Source organism: Nannobrachium achirus (assembly GCF_963921795.1).
Source record: "Nannobrachium achirus genome assembly, chromosome: 13".
Lineage (NCBI taxonomy): Eukaryota > Metazoa > Chordata > Actinopteri > Myctophiformes > Myctophidae > Nannobrachium > Nannobrachium achirus.
In genome coordinates this window covers 40,202,738-40,226,800 of record NC_137833.1, presented here as the reverse complement: position 1 = coordinate 40,226,800, position 24,063 = coordinate 40,202,738, and the positions used below count along the sequence as shown (strand labels likewise).

At 39.4% G+C, this 24,063-nt stretch overlaps 1 protein-coding gene across 1 annotated transcript in view; it reads left to right on the top strand.

Annotated features, from left to right (window-relative positions):
• LOC308296875 (gamma-adducin-like) overlaps positions 1-24,063 on the top strand; it is a 53,153-nt gene that overhangs the window by 13,764 nt on the left and 15,326 nt on the right. The window contains exons 4-13 of the mRNA XM_080740225.1: positions 324-475; positions 2,863-2,943; positions 3,609-3,758; positions 4,077-4,220; positions 4,594-4,692; positions 5,500-5,673; positions 6,773-7,033; positions 7,731-7,847; positions 8,928-9,017; positions 9,190-9,313. Coding sequence (XP_080596351.1) covers positions 324-475; positions 2,863-2,943; positions 3,609-3,758; positions 4,077-4,220; positions 4,594-4,692; positions 5,500-5,673; positions 6,773-7,033; positions 7,731-7,847; positions 8,928-9,017; positions 9,190-9,313 — 1,392 coding nt within the window. The remainder of the gene's footprint in view (positions 1-323; positions 476-2,862; positions 2,944-3,608; positions 3,759-4,076; positions 4,221-4,593; positions 4,693-5,499; positions 5,674-6,772; positions 7,034-7,730; positions 7,848-8,927; positions 9,018-9,189; positions 9,314-24,063) is intronic.

Here is a 24,063-nt window from a genome sequence, read left to right as displayed (position 1 = left end):
GGCTAACTGCTTGCTCGGGATGAATTGAATCTTTACCATCATGTCATTATTCATGTAGGATCCTGTGTCTAGGTGAGATCTAGAGACATGACCTTTGATACAATCTAAAAGTCACAATAGAAGAGCAGGGAGACAAAATACAACCTACCCAATTGTACAAGTTATATTGTATTAAAATACAGATTGGACAAAATTACATTTTATTCATAAAAAATAAAAAGTTACATAATGCCGCTTTAAGCGAAATCGTTTATTAATGCATCACATGATGGCACATGACTTGTTTACACAACTATCTTTTTGTTTTGTGTGGTTTGATGCAGGCTTAGGGACGGTAACCCCAGTCAATGACTTGTATGGCTTTGAGTCTCCGTCCTTTGCCAAAGGGGAGAAACAGAACCGCTGCAAGCTGGCCAGCCTCTACAGACTTGTTGATCTCTTTACCTGGGCTCGATTCACAAGTTCATACCTAACAGTAAGTGCAAGTTTCAAAGCTATCTCCCTGTATGTCATATTAAATATTTGTAACCTTGTTATCATTTATTTACGTGTACTAAGGCAATTGTAAGTAAGAATGTCTCATGCTGATATTGGTCAAAGTGAACTACTTCTTGTCCAAAGCCAGAGAGCCAAGACTTGAATGAATTGGTGAGGTGAAGAAAGATAAATCAATCTGAGTGAAGAGGCAAGCATTAATATTGATGAGATGATCAAGACATTTAGATTTCTCCACAGAAGATTCTACTTGAAATATTCTCACTTTTACAATCTACAACAAGGTTTCATAACAGAGCGCATCCTTCATCTTAATGACATCAAGTCTGGGTTCTCTGGTTTCTGTTTTTTGAAAGGCGTTGTTAAAATTACCTAACTATTGATCGTCCTGTGTGGACGAGTGTGTGTGTGTGTGTGTGTGTGTGTGTGTGTGTGTGTGTGTGTGTGTGTGTCTTTTACATACTCTTTTACATAGAGTAACATACTCTAATTACCGTGCAGTAATTCTTTGAGTTGGTTTATATTTTTGTGTGTGCGTGTGTTTTTACTTATACCATAATGCCTTGCAGAAGTAATCTACATAGCATTTTCTAGTTTAGCATTATATTCACCAGAACAAGGCTAAAACAAAAGGTGACAAAAACCTAAACATAATCATCTAAAGCAGGGGTCCTCAAGGCTCAAATACAAATCTTAAAGGTCCACAAAGACATTTTTCAACGAGACAAAGGTCCAGACTCCGGCTGGTCTTGGGCAAATCTACATATATCTAAAAATGTATGTTTTTAACTACAACTAACGTGTATGACTGTTGTGTATGCTGCTGCTGTTTTATACGTTGTATATTCAATGATTCCTTTTATTTGGTTCCCCTACACTTGGGTCGCCATTTACGGAAAAGCGCGTTTTCAGATTTCACCGCACTTGGCCACCATATAAGCCACCCGGACATCCGGTTTTCCATTCAGACCAATGTTAGAGAAAAGTGGATTTATCTCGGATTCTACTCCCAGATTGTGTTGATCGTCAAACAACGCTTTTTTTCAACGGACCATAACTAAAGAACGGTCCTTGTCCCTTTTATGCCCATATATGGAGATCTCTAAGTTAATGTGGTTACCCTGTTAGGGCAACCACAATAACTAAGGATGGTAGTAGTGGTGTATTTTATTTTTATTACATCACAAAGATGTTTAATCAAATCACCAGCCAAAAATGTCAGTTATACTGGTAGCTTTGGAATATGAGAGTGGGATTTGCTTTATTTTACCTGTCATTTTGCCTCAGTTCAAACGTGAACGCTGTTCACCAGAGCTAACATCTCTTGGCATATTAAGCTGATCAGTCTGGTTGAAGTAAGGATGAATGCATTGAGTCCATTCCTCTTTGAAATGCCGATTTTTCAGGGTCCACCTTTTAGCATGGCATTTTTATTCACCTTTGAAATCTAGACTTCCACTGTTGCTAAAGTGCTGTCAAAACTAAAAGTACAGACAGCTGTAAAACCCCAAAAAAATGCGCTCTGCACTGTGTACTTTGTGAACTCTCAATGACCCCAAAGTAACGTCTTTTGGACTAAACCAAATCACGCACAACGCACAGTCAAACAGCTGCATGCAGCGGATAAAAAAGGAGATGTTTGACTTGTGGTAGATAGATAATGGGCAACAAATAATATATATTATGAAAAGTAGGCTATAATTTACTATAAATGGCCCAGAGTCCAGAGATAGTTGTGGTTCAGTCCGGGTCCAGACTGGAGTCCATCTAATATTGAGGATCACTGATGATTATGTTTGTTTTTGTCACCTTTTGTTTTTGCTTTAATCTGATTTAGGTTCTAAACACACATCAGTCGTATGATGTGAACGTGTGAACATGTACAGTACCTAGGAAATGTAGGAAAATATTATGATTTGGGTAGTAACGAAAGCATTTTGTAAATTAGTTCAGAAACGGTTTAGCATTAAACTGTAACCTGCTACTGTGGAGAGCCACCAGGCATTCTGCTACAAAGAATACAACATTATTATGTCTAATTATATTGTACACATTTCCTGCCACAGTGATTGTTGTGATTTTTTATTTATCTTTGTACATTATTATTATGACATGTAATACAACTTTCCGTGTTCTAATATGTATTTATAATGTAAAGAACTAGAGATCATAAACAAATATGTTGATATGTACAAAACATTCCGGGGGGGGGGGGGGGGGGGGGGGGGGTAATTAAGCAGCGCTATCTGTTGGCTAAGCTTCTAATGTATGACAATCACTTGCCTTAGATAATTAACTATTACCGGTAATTAATTATTACATCTTTTTCACACATTTATGTAATTCTATCAATTTATTTCCCGTCAGGTGCGGGTGAGCCAAGAGCAGGATCATATTCTTATTAGTCCACAAGGTCTGTCTTTTGCCGAAGTCACAGCAGCAAATTTGGTGAGTACAATGTGCGGTGTGTGGTGCATTTGTTTATAATAAACAATAATTCAGAATATATATCTATATCTGTTATTTCCATTTTGTAGGCACACGCAAAATATTGAGTATGAATTTATCCAGAGTTACAAATGGATTCATTAACTCTGATTAATTTACTGCGCAGGAAGAATCAATAGCTAGTCTTACAGATGTCCCCTTGGTGTGTGTTAAATTAATTACACAGTCCAAGTTGCATACCAATATGGTGTGCAACATGGTAGATGAAGGAGCGTATTCTGTGTTGGCATTGGACATCAAAGGTACCTGACCAAGTGGCAAAATATAATGAGTAGGCCATGAGAATGTGTTGAAACCAAACTACTCATTACGTTCACTAAAAAGGTCTCTGAGAAAATATGTGTTAATTTAACACATTTTCATCTTGTCCCCAGACTCCCCACCGTGTATTTAGCTGTCTGGTTTTAAATGTACAATTCTTTCTTCTTGTAGTTACAAATTTTGGACTGTGAGCACTGAGCAGCAAAGACATCGCAATAAACCCCATTAGATAAATGGATAAAAAATAAAGTGCCACGTTTTATCACACAAGGAAATCAATTTTACTGCTAATTGTTTTGACCGCCATCACAACCCTTATCGTATTGCATTTCTGTGGTTCCAAGGTCAAAGTGAACATGATTGGTGATGTGGTGGAACAGGGCACTACAGATCTGGGGATCGACCATTTTGGCTTCAGTCCCCATGCTGCCATTTACTCCATGCGGCCTGACGTGAGGTGTATCATACATATACATACTTCTGCTACAGCTGCTGTAAGTATGCTCCAAGCTTGTATAATGAATGAGCGTTATATGACCTTAATCTTTCTCGGGACATAATAAGCTGCAGCTAAATGCATATTTGGCTTCAGGGGAAATGAGTTGAATAAAACCATCCCTCTGCATGCCTTACTTATTTGGAATGCAGACACCTTTTAATGTGCATTACCAGTCCCTTTGAGGTTCTCCAGTAAATTGCATGGCACGTGATTCCCATTGCACAGTAAAGTTTTATTTGATCCCCGATGGCAAGAATGTGCCTTTTAGTTGTCGACACAACAGTCACAGTTTGCTTTTATCCTGTGTCAACAGGTGTCCTCCATGAAATGTGGCATCCTGCCCATTTCCCAGGAGGCTTTGCTTCTAGGCGACATCGCCTACTTTGGTTACCATGGCTGCCTGGATGATCAAGGGGAGAAGGTGGAGTTCCAGAAAGCCCTGGGCCCTACTGCCAAGGTAAAAATCAAACCACCAGCTTATGTTGACGACAGTAAGCGCACAGGAGAATGCATAATGTGCTGCTCATCTTTGATACTGGACATGTGGAGGAGTGTTTGTGTGCTTAGTTGTTTGTGACTGGCCTGAAATGACCTGACAAGCTTTACCTACTTTGTTTGCTATCAGATGGTTGTTTTTCCATCTTATGTTTTGTGCCTGTTTGTCATTAAATGCTTTATTCAAATGTTAGTTTATGCAGTTTATGCAAACTCCAGCATCTAACCGCTTGTATGGAATTAGGAATGTACATTAATACACACATTTTAAACCATATTGTTTTTACTAGTGGTCCTAATGTATTTTTTCAAGCATGTCTTAATATGTTTTGTAGGTTCTGGTCTTGAGAAATCATGGATTGCTTGCTCTGGGGGAAACCATTGAAGAGGCTTTCCATTATGTGTACCACTCACAACAGGCGTGTGAAATCCAGGTATATTAGATTGCACAGTTAAGGGCATAGCGAATGCTTTTAACTGTTTTACATAACACTGTGGTCACTTAAGAACATTTGATCTGTGTGTCCTGATTTTAATAACATGAATATCATAGTGATAGTACTGACAGTATATGTTAGTTTTTTCATCTTTTTTCCCCCCCCAAAGGGACAATTGTTCCATCTATTTTGGAATTGACTCAAATTTAGTTTGGTCTCCCTCCAACCTTAGATTTTAACAATGCAAGATTTTCTCTACACGAGAAGAAATGTTGGCAATGTGTTTAACATCTGTTTCAACAAAGTAAAATCAAACATGTGATTGAGACCATTGTTCCCAACCAGCGCCAGGTGGAACCCTGTGGTGTTTGTGGACAGAAATACTGTTTGCGTGAGGCAGGATTTTGGGTGCCTTCATCTCCTTCTTCTTGACTGCATTTGTTTTTCCATTGTTGTCATGTATGCTTAAGATATTGTCATTTGTCAATACACCAACATTTGACACAATGGTGACAATTCAGAAACACGTACCGACAATTCCCCTGGCCATACTGGAAAGAGTTACTCTAGGGTCTAGATAGGAAGTTCCTGTTCAGTTGAGACTGCACATTTCTGATTTTCGAGAGATTTTTAATTACGTGTGCCTAACCTGCATTGTTCAAACTTCCTGATTGATATTGATATGATATTTAACATTATTCATGCTCAGTTTTGCCATCAGACTATTTTTGGCAGACGACTCCGAACCAGAGAAGTAAACACTACATCTTTGAAATAATGTATTTAATCCATGTCCTCCTGTAGGTGAACGCGTTGAGGTGTTCTGGTGGAGTGGACAACCTTGTGGTCTTGGACAGGGACAAATTCAAGCCCCTGACCCAGGGCGTGGCCTCCGCGGGGGTGGTGATTGACGGTGAGGTCAGATGGAAAGTGGGCGAGGCGAAGTTCGAGTCCCTTATGAGGATGCTCGACAACCTGGTGAGTGAACCCTGACCCCCCTGCCCCTTACCCATGATGCTTTGAGTTTCCTCTCTCGGTGCACTTCCTGGGGAAGTGTCTGATTACAAGACTGACTGACGGAACACACAATGAAACGAGACATGTACAGTATTTCAACCATGCAATTATTCATATAATTGGATGTTCTTGTTTTACAGCAGATTCTGTCTATGCAGTGCTCAATACTGTGTCAAATTGACTTGAAGGGCCTTTTGGCCTCCTGACAAAGGTAGTGATTTATTGTTAACCCGTGGATAGCGTGGGTGTTTGCATTCACTCATCCGGCAATATATTTGGTGTGATTGTAGCTCAGTCAGTTTGACCACCTCTATTACCTTACTGCTAATAGCGTCTGTCTGACAAATTCTCTCGGTAAGATGTCAGAGCGGGCATGTCTGATGTTTTGTCATGGTGGGTCACGACTCATTATGGCTAACAACTGGTCTTGGAGGAGGCTGCAGCTGTGTTGGCTTGTTCAGCTCTCTGTGATCATAGCGAACCCACCCCCGCTGTCATGGCTTCCAGATGGGAAGGCATGCTGTGGGGAGTAAGAGGACACGGACCACACAGCCACACAGAGAGCATGGAGTGGACTTAACAGACAGACAGTAAAATCCTTAGTGTTAATTTGACTCTGAGAGTGTACACGGATACATTTGTACACTCTCCGACTAAGAAATGGATAAATGAACACTGAGAATTTTACTGTGCCCTGGGGATTGCCGTCAGTGAGAGTCTGCTTGAGTCTTTCTTCCTTTGATGTTCCCTCAACAACAGGCCCCCTCTATCCCCCATGGTTAGATTATACTGACTGATAAGTCTTATCTTCTCCTGGACATGTCTCTAACAAGTGTCATTCATGTGAACCCTGCGAAAGGTTTTGAACTTTCAGAGAGAGAGAGAGAGAGAGAGAGAGAGGTTCAGAGCACCCTGGGTGGTCTGTGTTGAAGATCTATAACTAGTTGATATAGTTATGCGATGGAATATTATGTCAAACTGCAACTGTTTTCTGCCTCTTGCAAAGGATAATCCTTTTAACACCAGGACAATGTATCCTCCTGTCTCTGTGAACTTTTAGGGCTACAGAACAGGCTACATCCACCGGAACCCCATTGTGCGGGCAAAACCTCGATCTAAGAATGATGTTGAGAGCCCTGCCACGGTATATGCAGTACCATTGGAGGACGATGAGCTTGGCTTGCGTAGTCCATTTACGTTCATGGCACAGAAACAACAGAGAGAGAGGACCCGTTGGCTTAACTCGCCCAACAGCTACCTGAAGGTCAATGTGCCGGAACGCGCGCCCAGTGGAGAGTGCAGCCCTCGGACCAAGACTATGGTGAGTACAGGCTGTAGGATTCTATATGGAATTGTAAACCAGGGATCTTCAACAGGGGGTCCGGGACCCCTAGGGGGTCCTCAGGGTTACTACAAGGGGTCCTCCAAATCTTTGTGTGATAGAAACCTTTTTTCTCCTTTTTTATATTAACCGCTTGAACCCTAGCCCTATTCTGAGAACATTAGCCAAAAATAGCAGATCTACAAGCTCACAACGCCTGGCAGTGCGAGGCGTTGTGAGCTTGTAGATCGGCTATTTTCAGCAAAGAGCTTTGGAGGGGAAAAAGAGCAAACCAAGTACAGGATGAAACGTCAAGTTTATTAAGTATTGACAGTTCAAGTGGTTAAATATCTGAAAACACAAATTGACATGAATCCAAAAGACACTGACGATTGTGCTGTCAAACGATGAAACTACGGTATATGGAATCTATGAAAAGGTTGTGGGGGTCCCTGCTTCATCTCTCTCTCAACCAAGGGGTCCTTGGCCTGAAAACATTGAAGACCCCTGTTGTAGACAAACACTCCGACTCTGAGCTTTGGCTTCACAAAAGTATTTGTCTGTATAGCAAAGGGAGGAAGCTGCAATTTCTCTGTATCAGCCTGCCCTCTTGTGGAAACTATAATAAATGCATCTTTCAAACATTTCATTGGACAAAACTCTGATCTTTTTCCATTTCTTCTCTTTCTTTTTTTAGTGGATGAAATCTTCAGAGCCAGGCAACAGTATCGGCACCCCAATAAGAATAGAGGACCCAAATCAGTTTGTTCCACTAAACACAAATCCCACAGACGTTTTGGATAAAAGGAACAGGGTGAGTTGGAAGATCATGTGTGTTTCACATGTTACAAATACACCATGAGCCCAAACATGTCAATTCACATGTGCTCATCTTCAGCAGTTCCATTGTAGTGTTTTGCATATTATGCAATACTTGTTTCAGCTCTGTGAAACCTGCTTTTTATATTCCAAGTTTACGCCTCTTGTTGACAAGCTCAAAACATCCCATAGACAGAACATTTTGTTCTGTATAATGCGGGTGAATTGCTGTTGAACTTCTTTACCAAAGAAATATATTGATCATGATCTAAAGAGCACCCCTCTAGCATGACAACATGTCAAGTGTAAAACTCTGGACTGACCTAATGTCATTAGCTAACCAGACAGTTTCAGCGTCTTTCTCTAAGAGATATGACGTAAATAATTCAACATGATGAACCACTTAAATCCTCCTTACTTGGTGTAACGGACCTGAGGGGTTGCAGCTGTACTTGGTACGCTCTTTTTTCCCCTCACTGTACACCAAATCTCTTTGCGGAAAATATCCGATCTACAAGCTCACAATGTGTTGCGAACTACAAGCTCACAATGTGTTGCGAACATGTAGATCGTCCATTTTCAGCAAGTGTTCCCCCCAGAATACGGATGCTGGGGTTGAAGTGGTTAAAGGACCACACCGATGTCAATACATATTTGTCTATTCAGCGCTTAAACATAGACCATTTTACTGTTAATAGCTTTATTTCTTCACAGTTATAAAATCATTACTAAATAAGTAACCCTAACCTCGGTTTTTCATATGAATTGAAATAAATCAATATCTTTTCCGGAGACAATTTTCAGCTAGATTTTAAATCAATTTGCGCTTTAAAAATGCATTAAACAACAATAATGTAATATCTTTGACACAATAATTGCGTAGCGATAGTTAGTGTGTTGAATTGCTGCTCTCAAGCCAGTCTCTGTAAGTGAGTGGAATCCATATTCATCCACATAGTCAATTATAATGGTTGGCAGTAGCTTCAATTATACTGTGAAATGTTGTCGGTGGGCTAAACATGCAAGACCACCTATACAGTATAAAAGAAAAACAATCTTGAACGGTTTTCTATAGATAAGAGAACTGAACAGATGTGACCAGATGACCCCCGGGCCAAAGTCTCAGGTACTGGCAGGCATCGTTGTGGACACCATTCCTGGACCAGTGAGTATATCTACCATCTCAAAATAGCATAATACCGATGCCCCAAAACTCATTGTCTATAAAGAATATCGGCTATTTGCTACTTCGGCTCATAGTGTACTTTGTTCTGTGCGTTCACATTTCTTCAGGTCAGTCCAATATATAAATATGTTTTAATGTCTTATCTTAACAGGCTTTCATTATTGAGGATGAAGAGCAGATGCGTTCTCTTCCCCCAAATCCATTCAGTGGGCATACAGAGAAGGAGATGGAGGAATACAAGAACGTAATACAACGAAGACAGCAAGGCCTTGAAGGTACTTATTTCTCCGTTGTACTCATAAAGTCCCACTTTGGACCATTTATCTTGAAAAGTCTCGAAAACCCTACTTAATGATAATCCTACTTGGGCTTTCAAGAGCTCAGACATGGCATCACCCTGTGTAGATTATGAGAGTAGCATAGTTGTCAAGCTAATCCTAGAGGTCAGCAGAGTTCAAAGAAGAAATTGAGATGTATAGATCAGGGATTTTCAAAGTGGGTGCCGCGAGATAAGTTATTTTCAGTCAGTTCTAACCAAAATGGCTATTATCTCAACGTTTTCCTCGCAACTTAATCACTAAAATATTGTCACTGTCGGGCAGAAACCTTGTATCCCCAAGTTTTAAATGTGTACGTCTTTTGGTAAAGCAAAGCCCTGCTTCATCATACAAGACTGTCGCACAAAACTAGTGAAAACAGCCGATCTACAAGCACACAAGTTGTGTGCTTGTAGATCTGCTTTTTTCACTAGTTTAGTACATTTTATATGTGATAAATACAAAACGAACGGTTTTGGACATACAAGGACAAAAAACTATAATGTAGGGGTGCCTCGGATTAAAAAAGCGGAGGAACTGTTTGCTCTAAATTCCATTAAGAGAACACTTAAATCCCTCAAATCTGAATTCTGCTAGTTTCCTGTGAACCCTATAAAGCCCCCCACCACAATTTGTTTCATTGATTTGAGAGGCACCATAGGAAATAATGTTGATCAATATTTGCATGAATATCAAAACATCCTGCGACGGTATTTGGCTCAAAGTAACGTACCATTATCCCTACTGACACAGCCACTTTACTTGAATAAAACTGTTCCTTCATGTTCCATCTGCCATTCCACCATTCGGTAAACTGGCCAGTGAGCGCCCTCTGGTGACCTGCTAGATGGAATGTATCCAACTGGCACTTCCAGAGCCAAATGCTCAAATGAATATGGTCTAAGGACCACTGCCTCAAAATACCAATACATACCGGCCACCCCATCCATCCCATGACTGACACACACACACACACACACACACACACACACACACACACACACACACACACACACACACACACACACACACACACACACACACACACACACACACATATATATTTAAAATAAAATATTCACATTCAGTTATCTGACTGTGTGTGGCAGTCACTCTCTGCCGTAACAGTGCCGGCAAGGCTGCTGAACATGGCTGTGTGTAAGCACCTCACGCAAGGGACCCACTTAGGTCATATCACCCCAGAACGCCAGCTTTGCACTGAAGACCGCAAGGCAGAGAGAATCAGGGGACATTGCAGGAGATTTGTCAACTAATGAAAAAAAGTGAAGTGATTTATTGCCTTCTCTATTGCAGTTGATGAGAGCAATGACGTGATCAAAATTGAAATTTTCCTTAGAGCCTAAGAACTCAGCGATTGGCAATTTATGATATTTTGACCGAAAATGATGGACATGGCCTGCCTCTGCACACAGTCAAACATCACTTTCAATTAGGCCACATGCAGAAATTGGACTATTCATTAATGAGACAGGGAAGCCAGTGGCAGAGATGAGAGAGACAGTCTTCATGATCTTGCATTTTTAGTTGATATAACGGAACGAGGTTCAAGTAGTGTAAGTGTAAGCTGGCCAAGATCATGAGGCCAAAGTAGTATAAAAACTAAAACAAAACAATGACCGAAATGTGCAACAAAAATATAAAAAAAATATATAAAAACAACTAACAGAATAAATATTAATACTAAACGTTGAAATATGAGCTGGACATGGCCATGGCCATCATATCCATATTTGCCTTCTAATCATTCCACGACCAAAGTAGCCTCGTGAACCAGCTGGTTTACGAGGCTATGACCAAAGACCTTGATAAAACAGACTCATCTTGCCTGTCTCAGTTCAACCAGGTACGGTACAATGCAACCATTTATGCAAACGTAAATTATGATTGCTTGGGGAAAATGCTAACATGCCTGTGTACACCAGGGTGTACACCGGGAATCGAGCTTAGCCAAGGCGGATGAAAAGGCAAATCTATAAAGTAACAGGTCTCTCCAGCTTAGTAAGTAGGTCGGGATACCAATGATAACTAGAAATACTGTTCCTTCGAAACAGTGTGGGCTCGATTCCAACCCAACAAATAGGATACTTTAAGGTACTGTAAGGTACAGTACCTTACAGTATTGTACTGTACCTTACTATACTGTACTGCACCTTACTGTACTGTACTGTACTGTACTGTACTGTACTGTAACTTACTGTACTCTACTGTACTGTACTTTACTGTATTCTACTGTAACTTACTGTACTTTACTGTACTCTACTGTACCTTACTGTACTGTACTCTACTGTACCTTACTGTACTGTACTGTACCTTACTGTACTATACTATACTGTACTCTACTGTACCGTACTGTACCTTACTGTACTGTACTCTACTGTACCTTACTATACTGTACTTTACTGTACTCTACTGTACTTTACTGTACTCCACTGTACCTTACTGTACTTTATTCTACTTTACTGTACTTTATTGTACTTTACTGTACTCTACTGTACCTTACTGTACTGTATTGTACTTTACTGTACCTTACTGTACTGTACTGTACTCTACTGTACCTTTCTGTACAGTACCTTTCTGTACCTTACTGTACTTTACTGTACTCTACTGAACCTTACTGTACTTTTACTGTACTCTACTGAACCTTACTGTACTGTACATATTCTATGTGTTCTAGATCTACATTTTTGATTCTGTGTTTGGGAACCAGCAACTGTCAAATGGACTCCACTAGGAGTATATTGAGTGCATATACTGTAGGCTAACAATCCCAGATCACATCTGTCCTCCACTATGTCTATAAGTCTATAACCAAGGCGTTCTTCTATGTGGCCACTCCAGACTGAGGAGTGGAGCATGGCTTTTATTGTGTTGTGGATCTGACTTGGAAATGCATTGGTTTTGATATCTCCCTGACAACCAACAACAACCACTAATATGGCTGACTGTCCCTGCGGGCTCTAGGATATATGGCTATGGGATTTACATCCCATTGCCCGGACTTGATTCTTGATCACAGCTGTGCAATCAGTAGAGTGGAGAGGGACATTTATTTATAGTTTTAACTATAACTATAGTTTTATACATCACACAGCTTAGACATTTGGATCAAATCAGAGAGCAGACCTGTGTGAACGCAATGATATAGATAGCATATCTGAAGTGTGAACACTGCAGCCACAGCGCCTTAACATAAACATGGGTCTATTATCCTTCTCTCCACTCAGTAAACCCATTGGAAATGCATTGGGTGCTTAAAGTTAAACATTTTTATTTTTTTATATTTATACTACAAAACATTTCAAAACCAAAAATACAAGCACACGTGTCCTCAGTAAGCTGAACACATAAAAATTTGAATGGTGTTGAAAGGTGTAAGCGTTTAAGAGATGAATCGCGCCAAAGTTTTGAGGATACTGACTGACTGATAGATAAACTAGAAAAATATTGTTCCTTCGAAACAATTGTGGGCTCGCTTCAAGCCAGAAAACAATGGCTATAAAAGTACAAAATGTCAAGATCGCAGGCAGTGCTCTCTTTGACGTTACTGACGTCAAAGATTGGTCCATTTTGTTCCAAAAATGTGTTGTGCAAAAGTTGACCCGCTGGTGGCGCTATAACAGGCCAATGTAAGAAGGGTGGTATCTGTTCCTTGACCTATTGGGAATGTGCTTGTAAGATTTCACGCACATTGCAGGCTGTGTTCATGATTTGAGGTGTTTTTGGCTTTGGCCACTTTATCGCTGCTTGCAGCTATATTCATTATTATTATTTTTTTGTGTGTGTGTGCACTTCATAGGCATATTATATAAAGGTCCTTAGATTGTGTGTAGAATGTTTCATGCAAATTGCAAAAAGAAATCCTAACGGGTTTAAGCGTTTCACAAACTGCTCAAAATGATATAGCGCCCCCCTTTGGCCAATTGGGGTAAGATTGGTTTTAGTGATATTTGGACTAACACTCTACATCTTTGCCAAATACCATGAACATGTTACTTTGCACGTATGATTTAGAGGCAGAAGAATAATTTGCATAAAACTGCAATATTCATTGAATTTATTTTAAAAAAGCATGTTTCAATTTTAAAGAAATCCGATCTGACAGATCTTTAGATATCGGTCCAAAGTTCACGTAAAAAAAGTTTTGTGCACGTGGAGCGAAAATTCCAGAATAAAAGCGGGTTTACGCGTTTTACAAACTGCTCAAAAAGGCGGAAAATCGAAGGGCGGAGCTTACTTAACAACGACACAGATGTCTTCCGCTCGAGTCAAAGCACGCGTGTAACAAGTTGCATGTCTTCAAACAAAACGAGTCATGACTTATGCCCGTTTGAAGTTTGAATTTTCAAACGCTTCGTATAGCGCCTCCCTTTGGCCGATTGGAATAAAATTGGTTTCAGTGATACTTTGACTAACCCTCCACATCTTTGCCAAATGCCATGAACGTGTAACTTTGCATGTATGATTTAGAGGCCGAAGAATAATTTGCATAAAACCGCAATATTGATTGAATTATTTAAAAATTATATTTCACTTTAAAAGAAATCCGCCGAGACTAGTTTGACCGTATTGGTCCAAAGTTCATGTGAAAATGTTTTTGTGCACTTGACGCGAAAATCCCAGGAGGAGATAGATTTTTACTGTTTTTCATATAATTCCAAATTCTGGGGGATCTAAAGGTCAGAGGTCAAAAGTCAGAGCGTAAAAGTTGTTCGGCATGAGAAGACGCATACGTGTATACAGGTTTCATGACTGTACGTATAACAGAGCATGAGCTCTATCTGTTCAAAGTTCGCACTTTCGAAGGCTTCCTACAGCGCCACCATTTGGCCGATTGCTGTAAAAAATAATAGCACACTTCGCCACTGTAAGCTGAACACATTGATGTTTTTATTTTCATTTTCTGTCTAAGTATGTAGGAGTAGAAAGGAACCGAAGTTTTGAGGAGAACTTGATATGACGGTTAGATATTGTCACTAGAAAAATATTGTTCCTTCGAAACAATTGTGGGCTCGCTTCAAGCCAGAAAACAATGGCTATAAAAGCACAAAATGTCAAGATCGCAGGCAGTGCTCTCTTTGACGTTACTGACGTCAAAGATTGGTCCATTTTGTTCCAAAAATGTGTTGTGCAAAAGTTGACCCGCTGGTGGCGCTATAACAGGCCAATGTGAGAAGGTTGGTATCTGTTCCTTGACCTATTGGGAATGTGCTTGCAAGATTTCACGCACATCCCAGGCTGTGTTCATGATTTGAGGTGTTTTTGGCTTTGGACACTTTATCGCTGCTTGCAGCTATATTTATTATTATTATTTTATAATTTTTTTGTGTGCACTTCATAGGCATGTTAGATAAAGGTCCTTAGATTGCGTGTAGAATGTTTCATGCAAATTGCAAAAAAAATCCTAGAATAAAAACGGGTTTAAGCGTTTTACAAACTGCTCAAAATTATATAGCGCCCCCCTTTGGCCATTTGGGGTAAGATTGGTTTCAGTGATATTTGAACTAACCCTCTACACTATTTTGTCTTGAAAATGTGACTTTGCTTGTATGTTTTAGAGGCAGAAGAATAATTTGCATAAAACTGCAATATTGTTTGAATTATTTAAAAAAGCATGTTTCAATGTTAAAGAAATCCGATCTGACAGATCTTTAGATATCGGTCCAAAGTTCACGTAAAAAAAGTTTTGTGCACGTGACGCGAAAATTCCAGAATAAAAGCGGGTTTACGCGTTTTACAAACTGCTCAAAGTGGCGGAAAATCGAAGGGCGGAGCTTACTTAACAACGACACAGATGTCTTCCGCTCGAGTCAAAGCACGCGTGTAACAAGTTGCGTGTCTTCAAACGAAACGAGTCATGACTTATGCCCGTTTGAAGTTTGAATTTTCAAACGCTTCGTATAGCGCCCCCCTTTGGCCGATTGGAATAAAATCGGTTTCAGTGATACTTTGACTAACCCTCCACATCTTTGCCAAATGCCATGAACGTGTAACTTTGCATGTATGATTTAGAGGGCGAAGAATAATTTGCATAAAACCGCAATATTGATTGAATTATTAAAAAATGATATTTCACTTTAAAAGAAATCCACCGAGATAAATCTGACCGTATTGGTCCAAAGTTCATGTGAAAAAAGTTTTGTGCGCGTAACAAAAAAAACCCAGGAGGAGATAGATTTTTACTGTTTTTCATATAATTCCGAATTGTGGGAGACCTAAAGGTCAGAGGTCAAAAGTTAGAGGGTAAAAGTTGTTCGGCATGAGGAGACGCATAAGTGTATACAGGTTTCATGGCTGTATGTATAACACAGCATGAGCTATACCTGTTCAAAGTTCGCACTTTCGAAGGCTTCCTACAGCGCCACCATTTGGCCGATTGCTGTAAAAAGTAATAGCACACTTCGCCACTGTAAACTGAACACATTGATGTTTTTATTTTCATTTTCTCACTAAGTATGTAGGAGTAGAAAGGAACCGAAGTTTTTTGATACTTGATATGCCTGCCTGATAGATAAATAAATAAATAAATAATGACAATATCTAAAGTGTGCTCGCCTTATAGGCGAGCCCACAACTAGAAAAATATTGTTCCTTCGAAACAATTGTGGGCTCGCTTCAAGCCAGAAAACAATGGCTATAAAAGTACAAAATGTCAAGATCGCAGGCAGTGCTCTCTTTGACGTTACTGACGTCAAAGATTGGTCCATTTTGTTCCAAAAATGTGTTGTACAAAAGTTGACCCGTTCATGATTTGAGGTGTTTTTGGCTTTGGCCACTTTATCGCTGCTTGCAGCTATATTCATTATTATTATTATTTTTTGTGTGTGTGCACTTCATAGGCATATTAGATAAAGGTCCTTAGATTGTGTGTAGAATGTTTCATGCAAATTGCAAAAATAAATCCTAACGGGTTTAAGCATTTCACAAACTGCTCAAAATGATATAGCGCCCCCCTTTGGCCAATTGGGGTAAGATTGGTTTTAGTGATATTTGGACTAACACTCTACATCTTTGCCAAATGCCATGAACATGTTACTTTGCATGTATGATTTAGAGGCAGAAGAATAATTTGCATAAAACTGCAATATTCATTGAATTTATTTTAAAAAGCATGTTTCAATTTTAAAGAAATCCGATCTGACAGATCTTTAGATATCGGTCCAAAGTTCACGTAAAAAAGGTTTTGTGCACGTGGAGCGAAAATTCCAGAATAAAAGCGGGTTTACGCGTTTTACAAACTGCTCAAAATGGCGGAAAATCGAAGGGCGGAGCTTACTTAACAACGACACAGATGTCTTCCGCTTGAGTCAAAGCACGCGTGTAACAAGTTGCATGTCTTCAAACGAAACGAGTCATGACTTATGCCCGTTTGAAGTTTGAATTTTCAAACGCTTCGTATAGCGCCCCCCTTTGGCCGATTGGAATAAAATTGGTTTCAGTGATACTTTGACTAACCCTCCACATCTTTGCCAAATGCCATGAACGTGTAACTTTGCATGTATGATTTAGAGGCCGAAGAATAATTTGCATAAAACCGCAATATTGATTGAATTATTAAAAAAATATATTTCACTTTAAAAGAAATCCGCCGAGACTAGTTTGACCGTATTGGTCCAAAGTTCATGTGAAAAAAGTTTTGTGCGCGTAACGCAAAAATCCCAGGAGGAGATAGATTTTTACTGTTTTTTATATAATTCAAAATTCTGGGGGATCTAAAGGTCAGAGGTCAAAAGTCAGAGCGTAAAAGTTGTTCGGCATGAGGAGACGCATACGTTTATACAGGTTTCATGACTGTACGTATAACAGAGCATGAGCTCTATCTGTTCAAAGTTCGCACTTTCGAAGGCTTCCTACAGCGCCACCATTTGGCCGATTGCTGTAAAAAATAATAGCACACTTCGCCACTGTAAGCTGAACACATTGATGTTTTTATTTTCATTTTCTGTCTAAGTATGTAGGAGTAGAAAGGAACCGAAGTTTTGAGGAGAACTTGATATGACGGTTAGATATTGTCACTAGAAAAATATTGTTCCTTCGAAACAATTGTGGGCTCGCTTCAAGCCAGAAAACAATGGCTATAAAAGCACAAAATGTCAAGATCGCAGGCAGTGCTCTCTTTGACGTTACTGACGTCAAAGATTGGTCCATTTTGTTCCAAAAATGTGTTGTTCAAAAGTTGACCCGCTGGTGGCGCTATAACAGGCCAATGTGAGAAGGTTGGTATCTGTTCCTTGACCTATTGGGAATGTGCTTGCAAGATTTCACGCACATCCCAGGCTGTGTTCATGATTTGAGGTGTTTTTGGCTTTGGCCACTTTATCGCTGCTTGCAGCTATATTTATTATTATTATTTTATAATTTTTTTTGTGCACTTCATAGGCATGTTAGATAAAGGTCCTTAGATTGCGTGTAGAATGTTTCATGCAAATTGCAAAAAAAATCCTAGAATAAAAATGGGTTTAAGCGTTTTACAAACTGCTCAAAATTATATAGCGCCCCCCTTTGGCCATTTGGGGTAAGATTGGTTTCAGTGATATTTGAACTAACCCTCTACACTATTTTGTCATGAAAATGTGACTTTGCATGTATGTTTTAGAGGCAGAAGAATAATTTGCATAAAAATGCAATATTGTTTGAATTATTTAAAAAAGCATGTTTCAATGTTAAAGAAATCCGATCTGACAGATCTTTAGATATCGGTCCAAAGTTCACGTAAAAAAAGTTTTGTGCACGTGACGCGAAAATTCCAGAATAAAAGCGGGTTTACGCGTTTTACAAACTGCTCAAAGTAGCGGAAAATCGAAGGGCGGAGCTTACTTAACAACGACACAGATGTCTTCCGCTTGAGTCAAAGCACGCGTGTAACAAGTTGCATGTCTTCAAACGAAACGAGTCATGACTTATGCCCGTTTGAAGTTTGAATTTTCAAACGCTTCGTATAGCGCCCCCCTTTGGCCGATTGGAATAAAATTGGTTTCAGTGATACTTTGACTAACCCTCCACATCTTTGCCAAATGCCATGAACGTGTAACTTTGCATGTATGATTTAGAGGCCGAAGAATAATTTGCATAAAACCGCAACATTGATTGAATTATTAATAAAATATATTTCACTTTAAAAGAAATCCGCCGAGACTAGTTTGACCGTATTGGTCCAAAGTTCACGTGAAAAAAGTTTCATGCGCGTATCGCAAAGATCCCAGGAGGAGATAGATTTTTACTGTTTTTCATATAATTCCAAATTCTGAGGGATCTAAAGATCAGAGGTCAAAAGTCAGAGCGTAAAAATTGTTCGGCATGAGGAGACGCATACGTGTATACAGGTTTCATGGCTGTACGTATAACAGAGCATGAGCTATACCTGTTCAAAGTTCGCACTTTCGAAGGCTTCCTACAGCGCCACCATTTGGCCGATTGCTGTAAAAAGTAATAGCACACGTCGCCACAGTAAGCTGAACACATTGATGTTTTTATTTTCATTTTCTCACTAAGTATGTAGGAGTAGAAAGGAACCGAAGTTTTGAGGAGAACTTGATATGACGGTTAGATATTGTCACTAGAAAATATTGTTCCTTCGAAACAATTGTGGGCTCGCTTCAAGCCGGAAAACAATGGCTATAAAAGTACAAAATGCCAAGATCGCAGGCAGTGCTCTCTTTGACGTTACTGACGTCAAAGATTGGTCCATTTTGTTCCAAAAATGTGTTGTGCAAAAGTTGACCCGCTGGTGGCGCTATAACATGCCAGTGTAAGAAGGGTGGTATCTGTTCCTTTACCTATTGGGAATGTGCTTGCAAGATTTCATGCAGATAGCAGGCTGTGTTCATGATTTGAGGTGTTTTTGGCTTTGGCCACTTTATCGCTGCTTGCAGCTATATTTATTATTATTATTATTATTATTTGTGTGTGTGCACTTCATAGGCTTATTAGATAAAGGTCCTTAGATTGTGTGTAGGATGTTTCATGCAAATTGCAAAAAAAATCCAAACGGGTTTAAGCGTTTCACAAACTGCTCAAAATGATATACCTTTGGCCAATTGGAGTAAGATTGGTTTTAGTGATATTTGGACTAACACTCTACATCTTTGCCAAATGCCATGAACATGTTACTTTGCATGTATGATTTAGAGGCAGAAGAATAATTTGCATAAAACTGCAATATTCATTGAATTATTAAAAAAGCATGTTTCAATTTTTCTTTTAAATCCGATCTGACAGATCTTTAGATATTGGTCCAAAGTTCATGTAAAAAAAGTTTTGTGAACGTGACGCGAAAATTCCAGATTAAAAGCGGGTTTAAGCGTTTTACAAACTGCTCAAAATGGCGGAAAATCTCAGGGCGGAGCTTACTTAAAAAAGACACAGATGTCTTCTGCTTGAGTCAAAGCACGCGTGTAAGCAAGTTGCATGTCTTCAAACAAAACGAGGCATGACTTATGCCCGTTTAAAGTTTGAATTTTCAAACGCTTTGTATAGCGCCCCCCTTTGGCCGATTGGAATAAAATTGGTTTCAGTGATACTTTGACTAACCCTCTACATCTTTGCCAAATGCCATGAACGTGTAACTTTGCATGTATGATTTAGAGGCAGAAGAATAATTTGCATAAAACCGCAATATAGATTGAATTATAAAAAAAATATATTTCACTTTAAAAGAAATCCGGCGAGACTAGTTTGACCGTATTGGTCCAAAGTTCATGTGAAAAAAGTTTTGTGAGCATAACGCGAAAATCCCAGGAGGAGATAGATTTTTACTGTTTTTCATATAATTCCAAATTTTGGGGGATCTAAAGGTCAGAGGTGAAAAGTCAGAGCGTAAAAGTTGTTCGGCATGAGGAGACGCATACGTGTATACAGGTTTCATGGCTGTACGTATAACAGAGCATGAGCTCTACCTGTTCAAAGTTCGCACTTTCGAAGGCTTCCTACAGCGCCACCATTTGGCCGATTGCTGTATAAAATAATAGCACACTTCGCCACTGTAAGCTGAACACATTGATGTTTTTATTTTCATTTTCTCACTAAGTATGTAGGAGTAGAAAGGAACCGAAGTTTTGAGGAGAACTTGATATGACAATATCAAGTTCTCACTAGAAAAATATTGTTCCTTCGAAACAATTGTGGGCTCGCTTCAAGCCAGAAAACAATGGCTATAAAAGTACAAAATGTCAAGATCGCAGGCAGTGCTCTCTTTGACGTTACTGACGTCAAAGATTGGTCCATTTTGTTCCAAAAATGTGTTGTGCAAAAGTTGACCCGCTGGTGGCGCTATAACAGGCCAATGTAAGAAGGGTGGTATCTGTTCCTTGACCTATTGGGAATGTGCTTGTAAGATTTCACGCACATTGCAGGCTGTGTTCATGATTTGAGGTGTTTTTGGCTTTGGCCACTTTATCGCTGCTTGCAGCTATATTCATTATTATTATTTTTTTGTGTGTGTGTGCACTTCATAGGCATATTATATAAAGGTCCTTAGATTGTGTGTAGAATGTTTCATGCAAATTGCAAAAAGAAATCCTAACGGGTTTAAGCGTTTCACAAACTGCTCAAAATGAGATAGCGCCCCCCTTTGGCCAATTGGGGTAAGATTGGTTTTAGTGATATTTGGACTAACACTCTACATCTTTGCCAAATACCATGAACATGTTACTTTGCATGTATGATTTAGAGGCAGAAGAATAATTTGCATAAAACTGCAATATTCATTGAATTTATTTAAAAAAGCATGTTTCAATTTTAAAGAAATCCGATCTGACAGATCTTTAGATATCGGTCCAAAGTTCACGTAAAAAAAGTTTTGTGCACGTGGAGCGAAAATTCCAGAATAAAAGCGGGTTTATGCGTTTTACAAACTGCTCAAAATGGCGGAAAATCGAAGGGCGGAGCTTACTTAACAACGACACAGATGTCTTCCGCTTGAGTCAAAGCACGCGTGTAACAAGTTGCATGTCTTCAAACGAAACGAGTCATGACTTATGCCCGTTTGAAGTTTGAATTTTCAAACGCATTGTATAGCGCCCCCCTTTGGCCGATTGGAATAAAATTGGTTTCAGTGATACTTTGACTAACCCTCCACATCTTTGCCAAATGCCATGAACGTGTAACTTTGCATGTATGATTTAGAGGCTGAAGAATAATTTGCATAAAACCGCAATATTGATTGAAGTATTAAAAAATTATATTTCACTTTAAAAGAAATCCGCCGAGACTAGTTTGACCGTATTGGTCCAAAGTTCATGTGAAAAAAGTTTTGTGCGCATAACGCAAAAATCCCAGGAGGAGATAGATTTTTACTGTTTTTTATATAATTCAAAATTCTGGGGGATCTAAAGGTCAGAGGTCAAAAGTCAGAGTGCAAAAGTTGTTCGGCATGAGGAGACGCATACGTGTATACAAGTTTCATGACTGTACGTATAACAGAGCATGAGCTCTATCTGTTCAAAGTTCGCACTTTCGAAGGCTTCCTACAGCGCCACCATTTGGCCGATTGCTGTAAAAAATAATAGCACACTTCGCCACTGTAAGCTGAACACATTGATGTTTTTATTTTCATTTTCTGTCTAAGTATGTAGGAGTAGAAAGGAACCGAAGTTTTGAGGAGTACTTGATATGACGGTTAGATATTGTCACTAGAAAAATATTGTTCCTTCGAAACAATTGTGGGCTCGCTTCAAGCCGGAAAACAATGGCTATAAAAGTACAAAATGTCAAGATCGCAGGCAGTGCTCTCTTTGACGTTACTGACGTCAAAGATCGGCCCATATTGTTCCAAAAATGTGTTGTACAAAAGTTGACCCGCTGGTGGCGCTATAACAGGCCAATGTGAGAAGGGTGGTATCTGTTCCTTGACCTATTGGGAATGTGCTTGCAAGATTTCACGCACATTGCAGGCTGTGTTCATGATTTGAGGTGTTTTTGGCTTTGGCCACTTTATCGCTGCTTGCAGCTATATTTATTATTATTATTTTTTTTTTGTGTGTGTGCGCACTTCATAGGCATATTAGATAAAGGTCCTTAGATTGTGTGTAGAATGTATCATGCAAATTGCTAAAAAAATCCTAACGGTTTAAGCGTTTCACAAAGTGCTCAAAATGATATAGCGCCCCCCTTTGGCCAATTGGGGTAAGATTGGTTTTAGTGATATTTGGACTAACACTCTACATCTTTGCCAAATGCCATGAACATGTTACTTTGCATGTATGATTTAGAGGCAGAAGAATAATTTGCATAAAACTGCAATATTCATTGAATTATTAAAAAAGCATGTTTCAATTTTTAAAAAAAAGTCCGATCTGACAGATCTTTAGATATTGGTCCAAAGTTCATGTAAAAAAAGTTTTGTGGACGTGACGCGAAAATTCCAGAATAAAAGCGGGTTTAAGTGTTTTACAAACTGCTCAAAATGGCGGAAAATCTAAGGGCGGAGCTTACTCAACAAAGCCACAGATGTCTTCCGCTCGAGTCAAAGCACACGTGTAAGCAAGTTGCATGTCTTCAAACGAAACGAGGCATGACTTATGCCCGTTTAAAGTTTGAATTTTCAAACGCTTCGTATAGCGCCCCCCTTTGGCCGATTGGAATAAAATTGGTTTCAGTGATACTTTGACTAACCCTCTACATCTTTGCCAAATGCCATGAACGTTTAACTTTGCATGTATGATTTAGAGGCCGAAGAATAATTCGCATAAAAGCGCAATATTGATTGAATTATTAAAAAAATATATTTCACTTTAAAAGAAATCCGACCAGACTAGTTTGACCGTATTGGTCCAAAGTTCATGCGAAAAAAGTTTTGTGTGCGTAACGCAAAAATCCCAGGAGGAGATAGATTTTTACTGTTTTTTATATAATTCAAAATTCTGGGGGATCTAAAGGTCAGAGGTCAAAAGTCAGAGCATAAAAGTTGTTCGGCATGAGGAGACGCATACGTGTATACAGGTTTCATGACTGTACGTATAACAGAGCATGAGCTCTATCTGTTCAAAGTTCGCACTTTCGAAGGCTTCCTACAGCGCTACCATTTGGCCGATTGCTGTAAAAAATAATAGCACACTTCGCCACTGTAAGCTGAACACATTGATGTTTTTATTTTCATTTTCTCACTAAGTATGTAGGAGTAGAAAGGAACCGAAGTTTTGAGGAGAACTTGATATGACGGTTAGATATTGTCACTAGAAAAATATTGTTCCTTCGAAACAATTGTGGGCTCGCTTCAAGCCAGAAAACAATGGCTATAAAAGTACAAAATGTCAAGATCGCAGGCAGTGCTCTCTTTGACGTTACTGACGTCAAAGATTGATCCATTTTGTTCCAAAAATGTGTTGTGCAAAAGTTGACCCGCTGGTGGCGCTATAACAGGCCAATGTGAGAAGAGTGGTATCTGTTCCTTGACCTATTGGGAATGTGCTTGCAAGATTTCACGCACATTGCAGGCTGTGTTCATGATTTGAGGTGTTTTTGGCTTTGGCCACTTTATCGCTGCTTGCAGCTATATTCATTATTATTATTTTTTTGTGTGTGTGCACTTCATAGGCATATTAGATAAAGGTCCTTAGATTGTGTGTAGAATGTTTCATGCAAATTGCAAAAAAAAATCCTAACGGGTTTAAGCGTTTCACAAACTGCTCAAAATGATATAGCGCCCCCCTTTGGCCAATTGGGGTAAGATTGGTTTTAGTGATATTTGGACT